The sequence below is a fragment of the Neoarthrinium moseri genome, assembly GCF_022829205.1.
Source record: "Neoarthrinium moseri strain CBS 164.80 chromosome Unknown scaffold3_Wmoseri_CBS_16480, whole genome shotgun sequence".
In the NCBI taxonomy this organism is placed as follows: Eukaryota; Fungi; Ascomycota; class Sordariomycetes; order Amphisphaeriales; family Apiosporaceae; genus Neoarthrinium; species Neoarthrinium moseri.
In genome coordinates, this window is record NW_026055117.1 from 711,328 (window position 1) to 735,819 (window position 24,492).

At 53.5% G+C, this 24,492-nt stretch overlaps 8 protein-coding genes across 8 annotated transcripts; 3 read left to right on the top strand and 5 right to left on the bottom strand.

The window, feature by feature from the left end:
- Positions 1-337: 337 nt before the first annotated feature.
- Positions 338-2,313, bottom strand: JN550_001589 (uncharacterized protein; the record flags this gene model as incomplete). The annotated part of the gene is made up of 3 exons (XM_049312789.1): positions 338-366; positions 447-2,028; positions 2,104-2,313. 3 exons carry the CDS (start codon positions 2,311-2,313, stop codon positions 338-340), a joined length of 1,821 nt encoding a protein of 606 aa, XP_049176440.1.
- Positions 2,314-3,453: 1,140 nt separating this feature from the next.
- On the bottom strand, positions 3,454-3,753 carry JN550_001590 (uncharacterized protein; the record flags this gene model as incomplete). The annotated part of the gene is made up of 2 exons (XM_049312790.1): positions 3,454-3,630; positions 3,721-3,753. 2 exons carry the CDS (start codon positions 3,751-3,753, stop codon positions 3,454-3,456), a joined length of 210 nt encoding a protein of 69 aa, XP_049176441.1.
- Positions 3,754-4,309: 556 nt separating this feature from the next.
- Positions 4,310-7,168, top strand: JN550_001591 (uncharacterized protein; the record flags this gene model as incomplete). The annotated part of the gene is made up of 2 exons (XM_049312791.1): positions 4,310-4,357; positions 4,409-7,168. The coding sequence occupies 2 exons, from the start codon at positions 4,310-4,312 to the stop codon at positions 7,166-7,168; spliced, it is 2,808 nt and encodes a 935-aa protein (XP_049176442.1).
- Positions 7,169-7,619: 451 nt separating this feature from the next.
- JN550_001592 (uncharacterized protein) lies at positions 7,620-7,939 on the bottom strand (the record flags this gene model as incomplete). Its single annotated transcript, XM_049312794.1, has 2 exons — positions 7,620-7,817; positions 7,919-7,939. The coding sequence occupies 2 exons, from the start codon at positions 7,937-7,939 to the stop codon at positions 7,620-7,622; spliced, it is 219 nt and encodes a 72-aa protein (XP_049176443.1).
- A 5,313-nt stretch (positions 7,940-13,252) lies between these two features.
- Positions 13,253-13,863, bottom strand: JN550_001593 (uncharacterized protein; the record flags this gene model as incomplete). Its single annotated transcript, XM_049312795.1, has 2 exons — positions 13,253-13,552; positions 13,615-13,863. 2 exons carry the CDS (start codon positions 13,861-13,863, stop codon positions 13,253-13,255), a joined length of 549 nt encoding a protein of 182 aa, XP_049176444.1.
- Positions 13,864-14,745: 882 nt separating this feature from the next.
- On the top strand, positions 14,746-16,599 carry JN550_001594 (uncharacterized protein; the record flags this gene model as incomplete). The annotated part of the gene is made up of 4 exons (XM_049312796.1): positions 14,746-14,961; positions 15,016-15,894; positions 15,969-16,173; positions 16,223-16,599. The coding sequence occupies 4 exons, from the start codon at positions 14,746-14,748 to the stop codon at positions 16,597-16,599; spliced, it is 1,677 nt and encodes a 558-aa protein (XP_049176445.1).
- Positions 16,600-17,239: 640 nt separating this feature from the next.
- JN550_001595 (uncharacterized protein) lies at positions 17,240-19,282 on the top strand (the record flags this gene model as incomplete). The annotated part of the gene is made up of 1 exon (XM_049312797.1): positions 17,240-19,282. The coding sequence occupies one exon, from the start codon at positions 17,240-17,242 to the stop codon at positions 19,280-19,282; it is 2,043 nt and encodes a 680-aa protein (XP_049176446.1).
- A 2-nt stretch (positions 19,283-19,284) lies between these two features.
- Positions 19,285-24,298, bottom strand: JN550_001596 (uncharacterized protein; the record flags this gene model as incomplete). Its single annotated transcript, XM_049312798.1, has 4 exons — positions 19,285-21,773; positions 22,187-22,421; positions 22,476-23,978; positions 24,065-24,298. The coding sequence occupies 4 exons, from the start codon at positions 24,296-24,298 to the stop codon at positions 19,285-19,287; spliced, it is 4,461 nt and encodes a 1,486-aa protein (XP_049176447.1).
- Between the last annotated feature and the right edge of the window lie 194 nt (positions 24,299-24,492).

A 24,492-nucleotide genomic window follows, 5' to 3' on the forward strand; every position in this document is an offset into this window, starting at 1 on the left:
GTACACATCACGACTCTTTCATTGGCTAGACTTGTTATTTTAATACTGATAACTCGCCTCTGAACGTGTCCAAACCGCTTCCCTGACTAGGGTATAGTAGATGACACTTCTCTTGCAGAAAACCCCTATTCGCCACAACATCCTCAATCTCAATCGTGTGGTCTCCCAACAAATACTCTCTATTCCACTACTTCCACTACTCGACTCTAGACTGCTACAACTACGACCACTGCAACGTGTTCCTTCTCTTCCTATTTCTGTCCCGCCTCCCGCTTCAGGATACCGGTAGTCATCATCCCCCCAAAGTCGCAGTCCCAGCGGCCGCATACGATCCCGTTTACCAGTCGTCATCATCAGCTTCGTCGTCTGCCGCCATGTTAGCCTGCTGTTCTTGCTGCAATGGGAAATTGAGAATGTGAGGGGTGTGTGTGTCTTGAAATACGTACCACTATCGCCGACCTTCTGCTTCCGTTTCTGCAGCGCGGCCGCCAGGGCGTCGGCCATGTTGGGCGCGCCTCCAGCGGCGGGGGCCACGCCGGCGGGCGGCAGGCCGCTGCCGTGCGGGCCCGTGTCGGACCCGCCGGGCATGGCCGCGCTTCGGTCCCGGATCTGGCTCCTGTCCACCTTCTTGAGCGCCCCGATGCCGCCCGCCTTCTGGATGCTGTCCAGCACGGCGGAGCGGCTCGAGTCAACCGGCGGCACCGCAGCGGCCGGCACGCCAGACGCATAGCCACTGTCGCGGTTCGGCGGCGGCGGCGGCGGTGGCGGCGGAGGTGCACCCCCAGCTCCACCGGGCGGAGGAGGCGGCGGCGCTGGTGGTGGAGGAGCGCCTGACAGTGTTCCGGGCAGTGGAGGCGGAGGAGGTGCGTTTGATGATGGTAGAGGTGGTGGAGCAGGCACCCCTCTCGGCGGCGGAGCTGGAACCGGCCGCGATGATGAAGGGGGGAGAGGGGGCGCACTCGAAGCCGGTGCCTTTGGCGGCGCCGGTACGTCTCGAGGAGGAGGCAGCGGCACGTCCCGAGGCGGCGGTGGCGGCACGGGGCCTCTGGACGGCGGTGCCGGCGGTGCGTTGCTGACACGCTGGCCGGTGAAAGGAGGGGGCACGCCGAACCTGTGGCCGGCGTCGTCTCCGTCCATCGGCGTCTTGGGAGGTCTGGGAGGTGGAGGGGGACCTGGCGCTGGCGCTGCTGGCACGGGCCGAGCGGGCTCCGTGTGGGCGAACTTGCCAGCATCTGGCAACGGCGGAGGCGCATTGAATCTGGGCCGGGGCGGAGTGTTATCTTGCGGGGGTGTTGGTTCTCGGTGAGTCTCCGCCTTGCCGGAGCGTCTGGGGGCCGGGGGTGGTGGAGGGGCTCCGCGTCGTGATCCCGACGAGGCCACTAGCTCAGGCGCGGCTCGCCCTGCTGGCGGGGGAGGGGGGGGTGGTGCTCGACCGTGCCCGCCAGAGCTGCCGTTAACGGGAGGCGGCGGCGGCGGAGGGGGTGCAGTGGCCCTGGGTACAGCGTCTCCCTGCTCCTTCAAGAACTCGACAATAAAGTCCTGGTTATCTTTGATAAAGTCGTCTGTGAGCCCCTGTTCCGTGAGGAAGTTGCCAAAGTTATCCCGCCAGTTGGGGTCGTATGCCTCTAGCGTAGCGAACTCGGAACCTGGCTTGTGGAAGCCGTTCACGCCTCCGGGAGGTGACCTTGATTGTGACGGCGGCGGCGGGGGAAGTGGTGCGTTGTTCCGTGGAGATTCTGGTGGCGTGGGCGCCGAGGAGTGTCTATGTCCTCCGAAGATGCTGCCAAACAGGCCACCTGATTTCACGGGTTGACTGTGTCCGCCGAAGGGCGTGTTCCTCGTGGCCTTGCTTGCGTTCTTCTCCCGCTCGTCCATCTTCTTCCTGAACTGCTTCGCCTCCTTCTCGTCGACAAAGGACAGGCCGGCCAGGCATTCCTCGAGCTCGAATGTGTGGAAGAAGGTGCGGTCCTGGTTGTACTGCCATGTATCGAAGATCTCCTGATCCCATATCACTCCTCGACCGGCTGGCTGTACGGGGGCTGCCTGTCAGTAGCTGGGCCAAAGGCGCTGGATGCAGCAGAGCAGAGCACGTGCGGCACTTACCGATATGTCGACCAGCTTCAGCCAGTATGTGTGTCCGACCAGGTCATTGGCGAGCACGACGGCGCCCTGGAGCCCGGTGTAGGTCCATTTCGACTTGTTGGGGTATGCGACGTACAGTCTGGCGACGGCTACGGCGTGGATCTTGTTGGTCTGCTTCGGCACCATGCGCTTGACCGTCTCCTTGTCCTCTTCGTTCAGGATGGACGGCATGATGGCGGCGGCGGCTGCTGGGACGGCGAGCCTAAGCGGTCATGAAGGCGTAGGGAAAGGCCAGCTGCGTCGGCGCAGTCGGGGGAGGAGGTGGGAAAAACAATGCTGCCTTGGGGACCGGGGGTTGTGATCGTACGCGTGGTCGTGGCCGAGCCGGAGGCGTTGTGGTGTGTCGTAGTGGCGGGCGCTTACTTCTCTTTGGGAGGCAGTATCGAAGGCGGCCGCCGTTGGGTTGGTTGGTCAATGTGTGTGGTGGAAGGTCCGGGGCCTGGAGCTGGGTTGGGAAACCGTTCTTCCGTCACCGTGCAGTGTCTCTGACCCGCAGCGGATTCGAGCTTGGGACGATGGGACGACAAGGGTCCTATGTAGGCCTCCCCTCCCTATAGGTAGCTAGGTAGTTACTGTAGTTTAATTGACAAGCGACAGTAACAACTTGAGCAGGCAATTGACATGGAAAAGGCACGCTCTACCATACCATAATTGGCCAGTCTGCAAATAACTGCCTCTTCACAAACATCCCGCCGTGGCACGCTAAGATTTGCGTCGTCATTTTCGCCAACGCCTGCCTGCCACTCGGCTTTTGGGGGCCCTCAGCGCACAGCCACCACTCACTCCCTTAGATTTGGCTACCATGGCGAAAAGCCGCCCGCCTTGAGTTTCTGGAACCGGGTACGGAATGCCCCGCCTTCCATCTCGATTGCGCTACAGCATGGACATACCACTTCCGTCTTATCGTCAGTGATTGTGCTGTAGATATCACAAGATCACTCCTCTTGACATTGTGCTGCAGGATTTAATGTCGGTATTCTGTACTTCGCAGATTCAAATTGTTGATGTCCGCGCACTAAAGGACGCCCTCCACTTCGGGCATCAAATCTGATCTTGAGAAGCCGGAATCAGGCAGCCTGCACAGGCAAGAGCAGAACACGTAAAAGCAGCATGCCTGTGCTGAGGACTGATGGCAGGGGACGAAACATTATGGCACAAACTAAGCATTGCCCTATTGACGTGATATCATTGGCTCTCATTATCTCATCACTAATTAGTTACAAGGCCCCTGGAGCCCCGATGCGTACATTTCAGAGCCGTGCACTCGTATAGGCAACATGACTTCTCCCTCGCAATTCACCGGCCAGCCGCTTATTTGTTCAGCTCCTTGGCCTTGGCCTGGCGCTCCTCCTTGGTTCCCTCCTGCTCAGGCATCGATTGAGGAATGGCCGGGCCAGGGTGAGCTTTGTGCGCCTCGAAGGCCTTTCCTAGCGGCTCAGCAGCGGTGGAGGGGTCGTGGGGCTTGAAGTCGGCATCGACCTTACCAGTCTAATGTGATCAGCAATGGGATCTTTCCATTCGTACAAAAGGGGCTGCAAAAGGCGTGTCCGAGGGAAAGCCAGTTGCCGCAGTACTCACCTGAGGGGTGGGGAAAGTGTCCTTGCCAGGCATGTTGTGTTTTGGTTTGATGAGTGAGGTTAAGCGTTTGATTCTAATGTTGTGATGTGTGAATAACGGTATTATTCTTTAAAGGTAAGAACGAAAGCTTCCTAAGGACCTTGGGTTTTGTCGAGTCTTTATAAACCAGAACCCAGAGTTTGGATTACAGTCAACTTACACCTGACCCTTGGATGACGTATCTGGCACCTAGCGCCGCCGTGATTGGCCCCGTCCACTGGGCCGCGGGCGATCTAGCCGATGATTCGCAGCAGACGCAACCCCGGATTTCATGCTTTTGGGCCTCTGCAAGAAGCCGACGCGGGCCACGCTGCGACGACGCTTCTGACGCCTGTCCCCACGTCAAACTGCAGTCCAGGCAGCCAAACCAGGGCCGGTCGGCCTCGCCAATTACGCAGTTTCGTGCTCCGGCTGCATCCGCCGCTCCCGGATACTTCCCGAGACTTTGTCACAGGCCAAGGGCAACCATGCTCAAGGCGCGGATACACGGTTGAGAAGCCCATTTACGCGTCTGTTGTCTGTTAGCGAATCAAGGCGTGCCGTGCCCCGCATGTCTGCCAACAATGCACCGCAACCGGTGAAGCTCTCGCTGCCTCTTGTACGTCCTGCCAGCTCCTGTGTTGCGCCGCTCGCCTCTGATGCCTCGTAGGAATACCAGCAACACCTGTTTCAGGAGCTCCGTGGCGAGGATGAGCTTGTCGTACTCGCCAGGGGCCTCGGCCTCATGAGGCTGGTGACCAACCTGCTGCACAGCTATGATGCCGCTGGGAACAACCTCGTGATCGTAGTGGGTGCCGAGGACCGCGAGAATGCATGGATCGGCGAGGCTCTCGCTGAGCATGCTGCCATCAGCATGTCGCCCAAGGCGAGGGGCCTCACCGTCGTGAACACCGACTTCACCAGCGTCGCCGCCAGGGAGAAGATGTATGCTCGGGGCGGCATCTACAGTATCACGTCCCGCATCTTGGTCGTCGATCTCCTGACGACGCTGCTGAACCCCGAGACCATCACCGGCGTGATAGTGCTTCATGCGGACAAGGTTATTGCAACCTCACTCGAAGCATTCATCCTTCGTATATATCGGCAGAAAAACAAGGTCGGCTTTCTCAAGGCCTTCTCCGATAATCCAGACCCATTCACTATCGGCTTCTCGCCGTTATCTACCATGATGCGTAACTTGTTCCTGCGGAAAGCCTCTCTGTGGCCACGATTTCACGTGACCGTTGCGGGTTCGTTAGAAGGCAAGAAGAAGGCGGAAGTCATTGAGCTTGAAGTTCCCATGACAGACGCAATGAAGGAGATCCAGACCGCCATCATGGAGTGTGTAGAGGTCAGCATTCACGAATTGAAGAAGGGAAATACCGGTCTAGAGATGGAGGACTGGAACCTCGACAGCGCCCTCCTGAAAAACTTCGATGTCATGGTACGCAGGCAGCTGGATCCAAACTGGCACCGTGTCAGTTGGAAGACCAAGCAGATAGTTAGCGATCTGACAGTCCTCCGGAGTATGTTGCACTCGGTCTTAGCGTTCGACTCGGTGTCGTTTTTGCAGCATCTAGATACCATTCACGCAGCCCATTCTCCCCAGCCCGGATCAACCAGGCAAAACCAGTCTCCCTGGATGTTCCTCGACGCTGCCCATACCATCTTCAGCACTGCAAAGCAGCGAGTTTACTCCAGCAACATGAAACCTACCGAAAGGACGTCAATAGACTCTCTCCGCCCTGTGCTCGAAGAACAACCGAAGTGGGCCGTTCTCGCAGAGATCCTAGAGGAGATAGACCGCGATTTATATTTTGAGCCCGCTGTGAAGGATGACTCCAATGGGACCATTCTGATCATGTGCTCAGATACTTCCACTTGTCGTCAGCTTCGGGATTTCCTCCAGTTGATGCACATCAAGTCGAAAGCCGATGTTACGGGCGCCAAGCAGGATGATGACGAAGATACCAAGGCCTCTGGAACATTTATGATGAGGAGAAGGTTGCGAGAATACCTGAAGTGGAAAAGAGAGTTTGCACAAGTCAGCACAGCACTCTTCTCTGAAAATCAAAAAGCAATGGAGGGCGCCGCAGACCCACGACTTGGCCAAGGTAAAGGCCGGGTACCGGCCAACAAGCGAAGGAGGCAACGTGGAGGGGGCGCAACGGGTACAGCTCCTGGGAGGGCTGCTAACGGCAGTGTGGTACAGTACTTTGAGAAACCTGCTGAAGTAGCAGACCTTGAGACTGGCGTACAACCGACAGAGGAGGAGGCGAACCAGAAACCCGATATCATAGCCGATCCACTGGAGGATATGGACGACTTCTTTGAGCTGTACGAGATGCAAGATCTTGTCGTCGTTCATGCATACGAGGGCGACCAAGACGAGCACATTCTGGAAGAAATCAAACCTCGCTACATCATCATGTACGAGCCGGATGCTAGCTTCATCCGCCGCGTCGAGGTATACCGTTCTTCCCACAATGACAGGAATGTCAGGGTATATTTCATGTTCTACGGGGGCTCAGTTGAGGAACAACGGTATCTGGCCTCCGTCCGCCGAGAGAAGGATGCATTTACAAAGCTCATCAAGGAACGTGCTAGCATGACTGTTGTCGATACAACAGCGGGCAATGGAGTCGAGGACCCTCAAGAAGCCTTTCTTCGAACGGTGAACACCCGAATCGCGGGCGGTGGTAGACTCGCCGCAACGGCCCAACCTCCTCGCGTTGTTGTCGACGTTCGAGAGTTTGGATCCTCGCTCCCGTCACTCTTGCATGGGCGAAACATAATAATCGTGCCATGCATGTTGACCGTCGGCGATTATATCCTATCTCCCTCAATCTGCATTGAGCGGAAGTCGATCAATGATTTGATCAGCTCATTCAGGGACGGCCGTCTCTTCAACCAGGCAGAGACAATGTTCCAACACTACAAAAACCCGATGCTACTGATCGAATTTGATCAGAACAAATCCTTCACGCTGGAGCCTTTTGCCGACCTCTCGGGAAACCTGTCCTCTATCAACCCGGCCAACATGCCTTCGGACCTGCAGTCTAAGCTTGTCCTTCTTACGCTCGCCTTCCCGCGCCTGAAGATCATCTGGTCCAGCAGTCCCTATCAAACCGCTGAAATCTTCGAGAACCTGAAGACACAAGAGGAAGAGCCGGATCCTATCACGGCTGTGCGCGCCGGGTTGGACAAGAACATGAGGGTCGAGGACCAGAGCTTCAATCTGGAGCCGCAGGAGATGCTCAGCGCAGTGCCAGGCGTCACGCCCAAGAACATCAAGAACCTGACCTTGGAGTGTGAAAATGTCCGAGAAGTGGCAAACATGAGTTTAAGCGATCTCGAGCCACTGGTGGGCAAGGAATCTGGGCGCCAGATTGAGAATTTCTTTGCACGGAATCTGATTGATATCGACTAGGTGTCATTAAGTAGAATAAGAAACAGGATTACGCATACCGCCGCGAATGTTCAGTGGACGATGAAGTGTGCTAAGTTATGTGACCTTCACATGCTATAATCTCCCGAGCACATGATTGACTGTTCTACAATGACACCTTTTGTTGTTTAAGGACATGAACACGGAAGACCAAGCAACAAGCATATTTTCATAATCACTGGCAGTGTAAAACACAGAGTTTAGATGTGAAATGCAGGTGGTATTATGCTACAAAATGAAACCGCGAAGAGCGTCATGCCAAACGTCATATCTTCGTTCATGAAAACGGGGTATCGTGACTTCATGCTCTCTCCCTCCGTCCGACGCACAATGAAATACCAGTTACTCCAATTGTCCTCTTGCTCGCTGTCCTAAGGCTCTCATCTCTGTTTCCCTTCCCAGACTCATAGTGATGATGGGATGAGAGCCGCGTCTAGACTCGACTCGTCCTCGTGCCATGCGAGCGGCCGGCGCGCGCGCCTCGCTTGCGACCGCAGTAGCCGCAGGTCAGGAAGGAGATGAGGATGTTGAAGAAGGAGGCAATGCCGTGGATGATGGCCGTCAGGATGCCGGCGATGCCGTTGACAATGGCCATCAGGCAGCTGCCGATGGTGCGGAACATGTTCTGAATCTGTGGTAGGAGAAGGTAACGCGTTAGCCATGCGGTTCCCGAGTCATAGTAGAGTTTTCCGCTGGTGGAGCTGCGGGATGGCGTAGGGAGATGGAACTTACGCAAGAGACGACGGCACCCATTTTGGCGGTTGTGGTCTGGACTTGTAGGTTGTTTGGTGGAGATGGGTATTGGTGTAGAGAATTGAGTTCCTAGAGACTGTAGTAGTTCTCTGTTTGTGGTTGAGTGGATGGCTGATTGTTGATGTTGTTTGGAATGACGAGTTTTTTAGGTCACAGAATCCGCAGGTGAAAACCACTTCTTATATTCGTCCGTTTGCCGAGTCACAAAGAAAACTCATATCAATCTTCCCACCGCCCACCTTGCAATCAAGGCAAATACCACGAGTACATCGCCTAGCTCGTCCCAACCGGGGTAGGCTCACATGGGCTGCATGGCGACTCTTACTGCTTTCGGGGGTCCCCAGAGCACCTTCCAGCAAATTATCGACCAGCCTCGAGCTTGCGATGCTCTCATTTCGGTCACACTGCAATCCACGGGCCACAAATCTTAGGTCATAGACCGGAGCCCAGCCTAGCAATGACATACGGATTACATGAGGGACGAGTGCCGGAATAGGAAACGACGGGACGCCCCCAGGGGAGCTAGGCCCTAGAGCCCTGGGCGAAACCAATCACCGGGCCCAGGGATTCCCTATCTTGCAGCCCTCTCCCGTCTTGAAACCAGCCCGCCGAAAGCGCGTGATGGGCTGTTCTGCTGTGACGCGCGCGTGGCACGGTGGGTTTGCTTGGGCAGATCTGCGCCGCATATAGAATTGACGTCATGCTAAATTGGTTCGAGACGTTGCGTAGTGCCAAAGTGCAACCGAGCCAGAAGGCCCAGAGACCCCGCCCTAACGGCCATCGACGATTTGGCATGGCGATCCGGATGCACGGTGACATGGGGGACCCTGCCTGCCGTGTAGCCGCTATTTCCAGCGTCAGGCCTTTGGGGACTTTCCCAATCTTGGCTTTTGTGCCTGCTCGTCCCAAGGAAAAAAAAGGCTCTGACATGGTGAGACCCTTACGAACGCCCGGTCTAAAAGCTCCGGACTAGCGAACTGCACAGGGGGTTGGGAGGTCCAATCGCTGTCTCAAGATGGGATTGCTCATTTTGCATGCGATATTGCGGCTCTACACTTGCGGCAGCCTTGAACGTTAAAACCTGCTCTTATAAAGCTTGGCGCCGAATGACGTCGGCGGGGCTCCACGTCACCGTTCGGCCCGTGTAAACAGAAATTTGCATACTCATACTCGTCGTGGGGCATCATACACTAAGCGCCCTGCTCGCTTCAGAGACAGATTCCGTAGTATGTAGAGTATTGAAAACGACACATTCTTCAATTTAGCCGCCGTTGCTGTCATAAGACCTCCCCAAACGTAGCATGAAGGATGTGCCGTTGTAGGTGGGTTGAATTGTAGATGGACTCGGCCTTCTTCGATCTGAGAGCTGAGGTGGCATCTGTTCTCATGCAGCATCTCTATGCGCGCAGGGGCCAGTATATCAGGCCAATGACAGGGTCTAGACACCCACCTCCTCTATGCTCCTCGTCACATTCTGACGTACGGCTGCTGCAGAGTAGAGGGTACGCGAGAATATAAGCACGCATCTACAGCCGGTACTTTAATGTGGGTTTCTAGTCCTAGTATGCTAGTTGAGCTGTAGCATCTGATTGTTGCCGTTCTGTAAGGATGAATCACATTCGCGTGCTCCCTTATTGGGGTGAAGAGTCGAGCTCGCTCCTCTTCACACTTTTCAACTCGCTTCCCGTCTGACCACGGCTAAAGGTTACTGACCTCCATGTCGCCCACCAGCGCCATGGGAAGTCTCAGAGGCACCTGCTCTGGGGCAACCGGGAAACTATGTCCTCGATCAACCATCTTGCCTCGAGGCCGAGTCTCCTGCCCCTGACCTCCGACCTCACCAGCGCCAGAATCGCCACGACTCCTCCGATCGAGACTGATCTCGAAGCTTGCGCGCGCCGTCCAGCACATTCCAGGGGCCGAGCCGCCGGGAAAGCCGTCCTCGATCCTCCAGTCGAGTCTTGCTCCTGGACTGATTCGTTGTTGACCATCCCCCGGCTCGTGCTGCGTGAAGACCTTGTTCGACCCCGGCTACGATTGAGACGCCTCTCGGAGATGCTGTCACCGCCGTCGGTGCTGCTGTTGTTGGAAAGGGGGGATTCCCTGAAGTAGACGTGATCTAACGTTTACTTCTACTCGTCAACTCAGAACGAAACGAAATATGGACCACGCGCCAGAGTAATGTCCAAGCTACGTTGACTGCCAATCGAGCTTTGAGTAGCGCCAAAAACACACCACAAAGCGCTCTCATCCAGCTCTATACCATCACGACGAAACTACACCAGGCGTGGTGGATTTTATTCAACAGGGAGATTGGAAGAGTGACAGCTGGGTCTCGATTATCGATATGATTCGGTCATCTGATGGAAGCTTATTTCACTGCTCCATCCACTATACAGCCTCATGGTGTCCCGGAGGTAGGGTCTGGGATAGCATGAAAGCGCCAAGCAGTCAGTCCGGAGACGCGACAATGTTGGAATGGAACACTTGACATATGGAACCATTGGAAAACCGCGGTCATTCCTATCAAGTCCTCAACTCGACACTTCGACCAACCACTATATCTTGCCGACCTAGGCAAGCACCTGAAAATCTACCCACGACGCCGTATATCTGCACAGTGCTCATCTATGCGATCACCATGCAGAATTCGTCACTATATATCAAACAGGGGATGTCCAGCGAGGAGGTATTCAGATTGTCAACAAGCCCGAAACATATCAAAAAACCATGAAAGAGGCCATGCTTGGCCCTACCTTAAAAGAACAAAAACAAGACCCAAATATATTACGCTCTCTACTATTCCTTTTACGCCTTGGCCTAGTCTCTTCGAAATATTCGACTGAGAATTGGTCAGGAGCAGATGTCAATATTGTTGGAATCACATTCTCTGAGTAGTTGTATATAGTATTATTCAATTCGAGAGATGTTACATGACACTATATATATAATTGTCAGGTGGACAATGTGGAGTGACCAAAGCGTTGAAGCGTCTCCCAGGCGAGGCTCAGCAGTTCGTCTGTGACAAAACTAGACGGTTGTCGAGCTTTCTCTGAATATCATCATACAATGTGGCTTTAGGCCTACCCTTAACAGGGCAGCGTCAGAGGAGCCATCGTCGGTTTCATAACATCGCTGATGGAGGGGCATCCATGGACCAGACCCACGCGCTCTGGGGTTCAGCGCAAATAACTCGCACCATCCTACCACGTGAGTCTCTGAATAACACCAGCCTGTTTCATGGCTGGTGTTGTGATTTAGCCCCTTCATTGTGCACATCTGACGCTGGGACGGATCCGGCGACGTCTTGGCGCCACGATCAAAGATGCTCGGTGACACTCAACATGTCTGCTCGTCGTACGAACCAGACTTCTTTGTTTTCTCCAACGCAGCAAAACTCCAACAAACCATTATGAGAGGATCATTTGACGCTGGTAGGCCAATTATTCGTTGATGCCACTCAGGATATTCCACGTTATCAATCGAGAGCAGATCACGAGTTTCGAAAGTAGTAACACCTCACGGCGTCAAATGTAAATTTTAGCTGCTCAAATGAGAATTTACGGTTAAGCTATATATCTCCCACAAATGGGACTGAGACTCAATCAGTAGTGGGCAAGGTGCCTGCGAAGACACAACGAGCTACGAACGAGGACGGACGGTATTGAGTTAAGATATCCCGATGTGCACCCAGATGTACCACAAGACCGTCTGCCAAAGCTGCAACCGTGAATATGGAGATGACCAACCGGGTGGGAAACTGAAATGCAAGCTGGTGAAGACTGCAAACAGGGCGTTTGGAGAGTGTGGTGACATAGTCGAGAACTATGGACCACCGCTCTGGAGTGGACAATGCACGACGTGCTCAGAGGCTGAGCAACGACGACGGGAGAGAGAAGAGAAACGCGAAGATCGAAAGAAGGAGCGGGACGAGAATAAGCGTCGGGGCAGGCGAACTACCTTGCCAGGTTTATAAGGGAGAGTTCGGGAGCTCAAGGTCAAGTTAGTCTTTAGTAAGCCGGGTACCTATGGCTGGATGAAGAGGCTGCAGTGAACGGATCTCAAGGACAAAGTGAAAATAAATACGAAACATACACTGAACGACTCTATTTCGGAATTGAATCGCAAAAGTTTTGCGAAAAATCCTGTATCACAGCAGGCTGTACGGTAAACTCTCTCCGTTGCTGCTCAGCATGAAACCTCAGCAACTCACTAATTCTTGTTATAGTTTCTTCGTATACATCCACCTGAGATCTCCAATCTGGTACCGTATCTCTCGATTGAAAGTCCTGGCTGTTGGCTGCACCTTGCTGCTCATAAGCTTGGGTGATCATCTTGCGGCCATGTGAGCCCGTCGCTGGCTTGGTTGGTACTGAATGGAGTCTTCACAGGGTCTTGGCTGGCTTGGATTCGGCTTTGAGGTTTCAGGTCATATGAGGCACGCGGATTAGATTAAGTGATAAGCGCAGGCTTGCCGTTAGCAATCTTGATTTACTCCTGGTTTTATAGCAAGGTCTTAAAGCACTAGCCTTCACCAGCCCACGAACCTTGTTCACATCATAAAACACAGACCACGCATGCTTGACAGTTATGGTATTATATGAGTCAAAATTTTAAGCCTTCAGCCTGCAAGATAGCTTTTGAATATCTGGACATGCTTACACCAGCTATAGTGGATATGAGATGCGTTCTTGGCTAGAACTGGTCTCATCAAGCCGATCCCATTGCCCGCTGCTTCTTGGCTTTGGTGTCAGTATTCGTAGCTGTGTAGTTGAATATTTACTGAACGGTGTACCGCCAATAGTCTCAATAGCACCGGCTCGCTCAACTCGGCGAGGCATTTGATCTGTGTCCCCATAATAGCCAAAGAGTTTGCGTATTGGCGGCAAAGAGGCGGCGATTAATCCCACTCCATTCTCAACTGTGGACCAAAGGATAATGTTCGCAACGTGGACTAAACCCAAGGCGGCCATAATTAGTCTATTGAATGAAACATCAGAGGAAAGAGCCGACCAAGTCAAATAGCCATGTCTACCAACTGAAATCATTTTGCAACTTACAAAGCTGATCTTCGGTGGTACGGTAGTATTTTAGGTAGGGTAGTCGAACAATAGCAGCAGTGCTTGCAAAGCCACCCATAGTCAAGACGATAACAAGAGAAACCTTTACATATCGCCGCATCTCGAGCTTTCTTAGCAGAAGATATGGGATTATGGCACACGCCCAATCCAGAATAACAGTGAAAACGGTGAACAAGTAGCTTAGTTGGGCCATCAGGTCATGCGCCGGGCATGGACCCAGGTCTAGATCGAACTAGGCGCCTACTAGATGGCAAGTAGTCACGAGCACAATGACGACACCCAAGGTGAAGACAGGAGCAGAGACCAGTATGGCCCATATCGCATATCGGTATCGTCGTTGGATCGTGAGACACAGCAGAGCTACGGCAATACCAGCTTTGACGAGGTTGACTGACGCTGCATAGTGCATTTGCCAATAGCCCATGTACAAGGCGGCCCTTGCCTTGAGCGGTGCTGTCAGTCTATCATCTGGAGTACCGAGTCCGAATCGTGTTGCGAGAAGGATGAAGACGCAAGAAGGGAGGAATGTCAACTATTGGAGACGAGGCACACGTCAGCCAGCAAGGCACAGAGCCCACGTTTCAATTCACTTACATAGCTCAGAACGGATAGAGTGTCATCTAAACCCCACAGTCTGTCTCTTCGTAGAAGCCAGCCGCGGACGAAAACCCGTAGACTGACCGCTATAGTACTCAACGTAAGTAGAACTAGGACGACGACAGAAAGGACTCTGCCGAGCCCATCTGTTTCGATGGGTTGTTGCGTCCAAGCTAAGTCAATCAACTCTTGCCCGTAGAGGCTAGAGGAGGACGCACGAGCTTGAACCCCTCGTAGGTTAATCATAGTGTCTTATAGAATCATGCTGCGCAGATCACATTGTTGTGGAAGGGGCGCTGCATATTGGACAGATGGAGGCAAATAAAGGATGTCAGTTGAGCTATATAGGGCTTTATGTGGATTGCGAAAAGCCGAAATGCAGTACTCTGTGTTCGGTGAGTGCGACACTTGCCACTTGACGGATATTGGTTGTCAGGGAACAGCCATGGCCGCGGCAACAGGTAAGCACTTCCGGCCAGAGGAGAACTACACAGGTCACTTTTTCGATCATATGGTTCGATTCAAAAGAAACGATCCATAGTTTTACTAGGTACCATCGGGTCAATTGTGGCCTCGCGTTTGGAGTGCCATGTCCTCGGGTCACATAATTGGGACCTATTGGCTATTGGGCAGGCTATGTGGCACTGAAGAGGAGGTGTATGCAGGTAAACTGGCAAACGACATGTTATCCCTGACTGTTACCGAGCCCGTAATTTTAACTTACTGTCTTATCTCCATTGGACCCCAGTTTTCGGCCCGTCAAGGGTACCAAGATCCCGGCCCGTCAAGGGTGTTTTGACCGTACAAGTGTGCGATTTCTAAGCGAGCCGTGTTCTGAAGCGGAAGCCCGTCGTGGTAACATATGACGCTGCACCAACCAATATTGTAAGTAACCGCATGATCCTTGTTCGTTCATCGATAGAGGGGCTGCGATCCAAAAGTGAATTAGCGAAGGTAAGTAAGTCAGTCATGTATTTCAAAAGCTTTGGCTGTCAAATGATTCTGATTGTGAAGAAAGAGACTTCTTGTTCAATATCCCGCATTCTGGCCCCCGCACTCTTCGCAGCCGCGTCTCACGACAACACGGTCAATACGCGTCAGCAAAGTCGCTGGAGTTGAAGGCAGATCATGGATGTCACTATTTGTGGGGGTCTGGCTGTTGTCGAAACAAGTCTGATTCGATTACTTTGGCCGCACCATGAAGTTGGAGTGGACAGTCCCTATGGCATTTTCACGCGTCATGCCTGGACCATATTCCTAGCCCAGTATCTCGCATTGAAATACTACCGTATTTTTCTGTACCACAAGTACTTTTCACCCCTTCGCCACGTCCCAGGTCCCACGGTCAGTAAGAAAAAGGCACCCTAGGTCTTCATGTTATCTTACTATTGCGATCAGAACAACCATTTCTTCTTGGGGCAAACTATCAACCTTCTGAAAGCCGAGACGCCAACCACTCTGTACGTCCAGTGGATGAAGCAATTCCCTGATGCACCGTTCATTAGATACCTTTCAATTGCCAATACAGAGGTTCTGGTACCGAACAATATCAACGCTCACAAAGAAGTACTGCAGACACAATGTTACTCCTTCTCCAAATCCAAGTTCTTTCTGCGGATTGTGAGGGAGGTTGCCGGACATGGCCTAATTCTCATGGAGGGCGATGAGCATCGAGCTCACCGGAAAATGCTGGGCGGCTCCTTCTCACTGCAAAATATTCGCAAACTAGAGCCAATCTTCAAGGAAAAGGCCAAGGATATTTGCAGATTCTTCGAAGAGACCATAAAAAACAGTAATGGGATGACTGGCTCTTTTGATTGCACAAATACCTTTTCGAAGGCTATTCTTGACATAATGGGCTCTGCCATTTTGGGAGTTGATCTAAATTATGTCAAGCCCGGAGAAGTGCACGACCAAAGACAAGATGGTGTAGCCGGGCGAAAACAGAATGGACTGCGCGATAGATGCACATTTCACGAGGCATACGACCTCTTCTTCTCTCCAGGCACGGTCGGGAAATTGCTTCTATTCATGAACGGGTGGGTTCCGACCAGGTGGTTGCCACTTGAGGCTAACCGAGAGTTCCTCTCCGCTATGGATTGGCTAAACGAAGTGTTGACAACGATTATACGGGATCGCTATCGTGTTATTCGGGCTGCCATGCAAGATGGAACCTATGAACAGAAAGACTCAAGAGACTTTGTGACTTTCGTCGTTGAAGAAAGCATAAGGGGCGGCACAGCGCAAATGATTGGAGAAAAAGAATTCTTAGGCCATGTAAGTTCGGCTGCCAATACTATTTGACTGAATTCGGTTGGCAGTACCTGACGATGCTAATATCTCGGTAACAGATCCTAGAGTTCATGGCTGCAGGCCACGATACCTCGGCCAATATGCTGTCTTGGAGCTGCTACATCATGGTCACAAACCACAGCATACAAGATAGGCTCCGTGAGGAAATTGGCTCTCTGTCAGCTGAGCCGTCTTTCGTGGAGATGGATAAGCTGCCTTACCTAGAGAATTTTGTCAAAGAAGCGCTGCGCATGTACTCACCATGTGAGTACTCAAGTTGAGAACTTTACTGAACGTATCTGACAACAGCCAGCCACCACCTACCACCGAGAGGCTAACCACGACCTTACAATTGAGGGTATTCACATTCCCAAAGGCACGCCTTTAGACCTTTGTCCTTCTGTCACCCATTCCAACCCTACAATCTGGGGGGCTGACGCAGACAGCGCCGACCCCACTCGATGGGAGCATCTGAACGCTCAACAGGCATCACCGTATGCCTTTGAGGCATTCTCAAACGGGCCGCGTATATGCATCGGAAAGCAGTTCGCACAGTTTGAGATCAAGACCATATTGGTGGAGATGGTGCGCAATTATCGGTTTCTGACCGTTGAACACCCTTTCAAGGTGGAGAACCCTGGGTTCACGTTGAGGCCGGGCGGACTCGAAGTGAGGATAGAGAAGATCTAGACTGGAGCCCCGAAGGGGACACTCTCTTCCAATTGTCAAGTCATGGCGATAAGACGGGGTACGAAAACCACCACATCGAACAGCTACGCAAAGGATAGTATGACAAAGTGAGCCTTCAACTAGTGTGACTGCTCTAGAACCTCGATACATATGAAACGGCGGGTCGCGCAATATATGAGATAGCCCATTATTATGTTAGTGAAATTCAATCGAATTGCTTGAACGTCTCAGTCTGTCTAATCTGCTCTATTGTGTGTGATTGGCTCCAACAAGACATGAGTAAGAGGCGCTATGAGCGTATTGGTGCAATGCAGACTCCTAGACCACGTTGAAATAGAGTTCTTATAGCCAATCCCACTATTTTAGCTGCTGGCCTCAGGCTGTCGCGACCTAGACAATGTCCAGGGGCGATAGGTCCAAAAGAGCGGGGTAAACAACTGTGTAAGCCCTATATGCAGATCACTAAAATAGCAGGCATAGTGTTACCTCCCCCCTAGCGAGGCTGTGTCGCGACGCTAGGACTGCCGAAAATAGATTGCACATCTGCAGTCCTTGGTGGCCCTTTCTTGTCATTCAAAGTCCGAAAACCACCTTGCAATGAGCCAAGAGAGCTCTATTAGATCTGAGTCAGATACGCGCAATGACACAGCACCATGACGATAAGGATGAGACGTTGCAAGAGTTGGCCGAGGCCCACGGCATGCCAATTGTTGACCTCCTCCTCAGCATCGAGAAGAGCCAGGCCCGGCGAGGTAAGGACCTAAGCGTCATCCAGAACCTCAAATGTTTCACTCTAGAACGGTGTCGCAAGCGGAAGCGAAGTCCCTCCGATAGAGACCCAGAGCTAGAAGATTCAAAGTCCCGCTTTTCGCTGCGCAGGCCAGACGAAGATATCAACGCCTACAAAAACCACGAGTATGTTGCCGTGTCATGGGCCTGGCGGCTGCATGCTGGCGACAAGGAGGCCGGTAAAAGTCAAGTATACGAGGTACAGACCAGAGATCGTGCTCGATGTTGGCCTACGCGCATTCGGGACCGCGTTCTCGACCGCGTGCGAAGCTATATGGGCCATCATGGCGTCAAATCGCTGTGGATTGACAGACATAGCATCCCACAGAAGGCCTGCAAATTCTGGCGTCATTGCGACCACGACAGTTGCATCCAAAAGCAGGAGAGCCTCGAGGCCATGGACTTGGTGTACAAGTACAGCAATCACCCGGTGGGCTTGCTCGAGCTGCAGATCGAAACGCAGGGAGACCTGGACCACCTCGCTCTGCTAGTGGACCAGATGCTGGTCGATGAAACGCCATTGGGGCAGCACTTCCAATTATCAGACAGCGCACAGCTGCCTGCGGTCAGGAGAACACTGCATCTGGTGCATCGGATCATCAGCGACACGTGGTGGCGTCGAGCTTGGATATTCCAGGAAAACTACCGTGCCGGAACTGGGATGACCTTGCTGATAGGGCATAGTCCGGACTTGGAGGAAGCGAAATGGTCTCACGGCACTTTCGGCCGTGTTCGTGGCGAGCTGTGTCTCAACTCTGTAGATTTCTCCTACGAAGTGACCAAGCTCTGCCTGGCAATGCAGGGACTGGACCACTTGACAGAGAAGGACGGGGAAATCATCCAAGATATCCTCAGCGCGGCTGGGAAGTACACCATCATGTTGCCAGGGTCTCGTTCCATGTCATCCAGCATTATCGCCGACCTCGAGCAGAGAGACGTCGAAGATCCGTGGGACCGGCTCGCCATTACCGCTAATTGCTGCCAGTACTCAATTCGCCTCGACGAAGAGAGACTGAAAGATGAGGAACAAAGTCTTAGTCTGGCAATGCTGGCCATGTACTTGCTGAATGGAGAGATCCTGGACAACTCGGACCGTCGCCCATACCGCGGGCAAGTTCCGAACATGACAGTCTCCAGCTTCCTCAAGGCATTGTCTTTCGACGGATTCTATGCCCCCGGCGACAAATGCAGTCTCTCGTTCAATAAAGGGTGCCGCTTTACCGAGGTGGATCTCACGCCGGCCGGAATCCGGACGAAGGGCCACCTCTGGCGGCTTGGAGACATCATTGAGACTGCAGATTTCTCAGACGACCTTCGGCGAATCCAGCCTCCTCACGGCACCTTGGGACTGCATGAGCGAAAACGGCTGCAACAGCTGGCATCGCAGCTCAAAGCTTTATCTCACGATCACCTCGCCGGCCTGTTCGAGGAATATTTAGATCGCGATGCGCGAAGTGGAGGTGACGCCGAGTTCTGGCAAGAGACTTTTTCTCAAAGCTCCATGAGGACCATGGCTAAAGAACTTGTCAGAGCGATAGATCAAGGCAGGATACTCAGACTCGGGACCTTAGTTGGGCTTGAGGACGCAAGCGCAGTGTTCATCTGGGATGAGGAGGATGAGGACCAGAAGCCTACGCGCGACGGGGTTTCCTCTCCTTATGTCTTCACCGCCTCGTGGCCTCGCGACGAAAGCTCAGAGGACTACGATGCCAACGACCTCGACCGCCATGTCTCACTGGAAGTCGTCGTCTCCAGGACTAGCACAGAAAGAACAAAAGGGTTGCCTCAGCTGTTCACCAAACGCTGGCTCACTGGCTTGTGTTTCTTTGCGGGATGCTGGAGACAAAAGGTTATATTCCCGTGGCCTCGGGAATTAAAGAGCATAGCCCCCTGAGCTTAGCTACTCGAGACCCGAAGATATCGCTTCTCCTTGACAACCATCACACCTTCGCTCAGCTCCACGGCCTGGACCTCGACGCTGCCCGTGCGCTCCTCGACCAACACCAGATGCACGCAGCCTCCCGCCGCATACTCGTAGGCCTCGAATTGCCCTCGGGTATGATCCGGATCATACGCACCATCGCGGTCCTGCTGCTGCTGGTCGACGCCCCCTTTCCTGTCGTAAAAATACCGCCCATCAGCCGTGAATACCAACTCCTTAGTCTCTGCGTTGCTATCCACATCCTCCAGCTCGATCAACAGCGGCTCGTCCTCGAATCTCCACTTGCCCACAAGCTGGCCAGCAACAGACTTGGACACCGTCGAACGATCAATCCATTTGATTGACGAGAGCATGAACCTAGCGACCACCTTGGCAGCCGGCAGCTGCTGCACCGGCACGAAGAACGACACGGCAAGACCGTGGCCGTACGGCGACTGTACGATCGCCTTGTACATGGCCGGCATGGCGCCGTCCGCTTCGGCTTCTTTCATGGAGATGCCGCAGGTCAGGCTCACGCCGCCGGTCGGGATGCCGAAGTCAGCGACGGCGCAGGGCTCGAGTACGGTCGTATCCCCGTCCTTGGTGAGGTCCTGGGTCGTCGCTACATCCCTCAGTACCTGCGAGGCTGTGTAGAGCAGCCTGATCTCGAAGTGTCCCGACAGATTCGTCAGGTCTCCGACGAGGCAGTTGTATCCCGCGTCGCTTATGCCGTGGTCCGGGGGAAGATATATGTCCCCGAGCCCGAATATTGCGGCTTGGTAGTGAACCCAGGCGGCTGCTGCCGTATTTGTCGGGATGGCGACGGGTTGTGCTTGCGGGGGCAATGAAGTAGAACTGAACAGTGAGCTTGTAGGAGGAGGCTGCTGGGCCAGACCCTGTGGACCTGATTGTTGAGGGCTGTGTAGAGGGACAGTTGCCTCTCGAGGAATACTAGGGTTTGTTCCATTATAAAACGTATTTGCACCCGGCATGGCGCGCGAGTCAGCCTGAGCTGTTGCAGTATTATATGCAGGATTTGGAGATGCAGTCGCTGCCATCATTGCCGCCGCAGTAGCTACCGACTGTTCTTGCTGCTGCTGGATGATGGCGGCAATGAGCTGGGCTTGGTCGCCTTGCGCGTTGTTATTCATGTTTGCGAGCAAGGACGCCGTTGCAGCATTCGACTGCTGTTGAATGAGCGATGAAATCAAGAGTGTGTTTGGATCTGTACTGCCGTTCGCATACGTATTCCCATTCGTTGACTGTGTGAGTGCCGCCATCAGCGCATTGGTATCTGCACCACTGCCATACGGATTGTTCGCCGACTGCTCCAGAGCTGCGAGCAGTGGGTTTGCACCCGTCCCGCTGTTCTCCGAATTATCACCAGAAGATTGTATCAAAGCTGCCGCCAAGTGACCCATCGTATTCAACCCTCCACCAGCCTGATTTGGAGTGCCATTCGCCACGTTCTGCACGTTCTGAGCGTTCTGAGCGTTTTGCATCGCCTGACTAACTTGGATAGCCGAGGCGAGGTCGGGGTTAGTCACAGCGAGAACTGGCATCATGGGCTGCACCACCTTGTCCAGTTTGTCATTTGTCTTCACGAGGAAGTCGACGCTGTTCTTGTAGGCCTTCTTGGCCGTCTCCTTGTTCCAGTACTTTGTCGCTGCCTCCTTACTCCAAGTGGAGAGCCTCTTCGAGCTGGATCGTATAGGGGAGGCTACATTTGCAGGAAGAGATCCAGCGCCTGCCGTTGAGGTTGAACTTGGCGGAGGGTAGCCTGGCATCTGGAAAGTCGACCTGTCCATCTGCGCTGGATTATAAACTGGGTAAGGCGATTGCATTACCTGAGCTGGGTTATAGGACGGTACAGCTGCCGGTTGTGGAGTTGGAGGGGGGAAATAAGGCTGAGAGTTAGATGCCGTCGATGGTGGAGGAGTTGGAAGTCCATTCTGCACTATTGGAGGCGGAGAATATACGGTGTGGCTCTGTGGTTGCTGGTATGGCTGTACTGATGGAGTGCTAGATCCTGGAGGCGGTGGTGGAGGATAAGGATTACTTTGCGGTTGATATTGTGGAACCTGTGCAACCCCGGGGGCCTCGCTCGAAGGCTGAGGAGGAAAGTACTGGCTTGTCTTGCCAAACCCGTTCAATGGCGAAGAGATCCCACTCTGAGGAGAAATAGGTGACGGCAAGGAAGTCTGGTTCGTCGCCTGCTGGCGAGCCACTGACACAGGTCGACGGCGAATGGCCTGGCCTGCTCCTGGAGACATGGGTGTTGGGCCGTGGATCCGTGGGTTACCCTGGGATAATGGCTGCGCCTGCTCAGTAGCGACATTGTCTTGTTGGACAGAGTTCATCTTGAGAATTGCTGCAGTCGAATCTTGGTTCATGTTCTCCTGGCTCAGGTCTCTATAGGGTTTCAAGGAGAGGATTAGTTCGAATGCATGTGGTAGCTTCTTCACTATTTAACAGGCGTCTACCTTTGCTGTCAGTTCAATTGTAGAAACCCCATCCGGGTATGTGGCGTTCGTTCAAGCAATACCATGCCGAATTGCAGCAATGCGCTTGGACGAGGTTGATGTAGCCCTGCACTAGTTGCAGGAGCTGAAAACAACATGCCACGAGCGTTAACGCCGTGGGTTTGTCGGCTTGCCATGACCCCAGCCAGCAAGACCTCTTATGATTGGTCATGATTAAGAGTCGAGACATCAAATTCGGCAGGCTTGGACCACAGTCGGAATTAGTTCCGGCTTTCGCAAGAGTCACGTTGCGGTAATACACTTGTAATGTCTTCGGGTTGTTCGTACTGCATTTTGCTGTCGCAGTGCTGGTAAACTTACCAGCACATGGATACTTTATTTAATTAGTTATTACTTAACAACTTCTTGACAGCCCATTTGACTGAGAAGCTCCTGATATCTTCATAGTGCTGGCCGACACCAACAAAAAGAACGGGTACGTTGGTCGCATGTACGATACTGACGATGGTGCCAACCATGTCGCCTACGGTATCGCACTTGGATATGATGAAGCCGTCCAGAGTGCGTCCTTGACCGAAGGAAGCATTGAAGTTTTGTGCCTGTGCAACAGAGTCATTGCCAACAAGTGCCTATAAATACAATTAGTTTTCTGACTGGACTTCGGTTATAAGTGGTAAACTTACCTCTCCAACCATCAGAATCTTGTCTGGGTTGGCGAACTTAGCAAACTTTTCAAGGTTCGACATCAATCTCTGATCATTGTGCCGTCTTCCAGCTGTGTCAATCAAGACGACATCGAAGCCCTCATTGCTGGCCGTACGGACAGCGTCCCTTGCGACTGTAGCGGCATCCCCACCATACCCCTTTTCGAAGAGCTCAACCTTGCCACCTTCACGCTGCGTGAGCTCCTTCAGGTTTCTCACATGGACCTTCAACTGTTCTACAGCACCCGAACGGAAAGTGTCTCCTGCCACGACGAGAACCTTGTACTTGTTCTCCAGCAAAAAGAAACATATTTTGGACAAATTTGTCGACTTGCCGACGCCGTTGACACCGACAACAGAGATGACGTAAGGGCGCGGCTTGACGCTCGAGAAGGTCGAAGGTCTCGTCACAGCATCCACCTCGCGAAGTAGGTCCAGAGATGATGTAGGGGTGAGCATCTTGGTCAGGGATGCCTCCATAGCTTTTGCGATGCGTGCATCGATTGACTCGAAACTGCCCGTCTTCAAGCCGGTCAACTCGTGCTCAACACTGTCCCGCAGGCGCACCGCTGCCTCTGGGGCAACGTTCTTTTTGATCAGGTGTTCCTTCATGCCATCCATAGGCTTCTTTAGGTCTTCTTTCGTTAGGGTCTTGCCACCGACCACATTGCGGAAGAGGCCACTGATAGTGCTGAAACCCGAGTTGACTAGGCCACCGCTGCTAGAGGAGCCTGTCGACTTGGCTTGTGCTGATGCAAGAATGTCGTTGACTTCATCATCGAGATCTTTGAGGACGAATTGACCCTTGGAGGTCTTTGTACCCCACGTCGACGAATCAATACTTTCCATGGCGGTGGAACGGCCTTCGGCTTCGCTCTCGCTGGTGGCGGCATTGGCGGCGGCTGAGTAGTCAAGTTGCACATCGTCCTCCTCACTTGCATAACCGTCGGCATTCCACTTGCGCCCCTTCTTGGGCGCCTTCTTGGCCTTTCGTGCTGGCCCTTCGTCTCCGGATGAGGCCGGCGCCGAGGTATTCTGCATCTTTCGTGCCCGTCGCGACATCTTGGCCATGGGACCGCCCTTGCCTACTACCAAATGGCTTGTCCCCGGTGTAGAGGGCCGCGAATTAGACGGCGTCACGACCGGTGTCGACTCGGTGGTGGATGGAAGCTCTTGCGCCCCATTCTGTGCTATCGATCGGTGCTTCAAACCCGGGGGCAGAGGAGGTTCATCGCCGAGATTGCCTGAAACGGCTTCGTCGTCCGAGACCAGGGCAGCGGCTGAGGGTTGGCTGCCTTTGACCGCGGCGCTGGATTCGAGCTGCCTGACCTGCTGGTCGAAGTATTCGTCGAACTTGTGGCAGTGCACGAGGGTGGTGTTCGGCTTCTTGAGCTGGTCGCCGTACAGATCTACGAAGATGGTCTTGAGGTTGTCGACCAGTTTGTCGATCCAGGACAGGTGCAGCAGGGACCTATAGACAGCCTAGCGAGAGTGAGACAATTGGACTAGTGTGCAGAAAGTACAGGCTAGAGAGAGCAACGAGGAGTGAAAGAGCAGCAAGTACGTACAACAAAGATGACTCCTAGTTCTTTGGAGAAGGTCCATTTCAGGGTGTGCTGGTCTGCTCGGTAGGGAGGGTTGCTGGCGGTGGGCTGGTCGTCTTTGGCGCCGGCGATTGCGCCCTTCTCCTCGATAAAGACATCGGTGATGAAACTGTTGACTATAGAGGGGCTGACGGCGGCATAGGACCGCGACCACACGACGACGCCGGAGGTGGTCAGGATCTCGAACGTGTCCAACATGGCGGCTAGAGGAGAGCCGGCGCAGACTCGGGCGGATGCGACTGACGTTGAATTTGGAGACTTCTGCAGCTTTCCCTCACGAAATGCACGATGAGGTAGCAGCAGCAAAGATGTGCTCCCGTCCGTCTGGCTGGCGCGGCAGAGAAAGGTGGCAGCTCGCGAACGTTATCGGAGGCCGGTACGTACCGATTGCA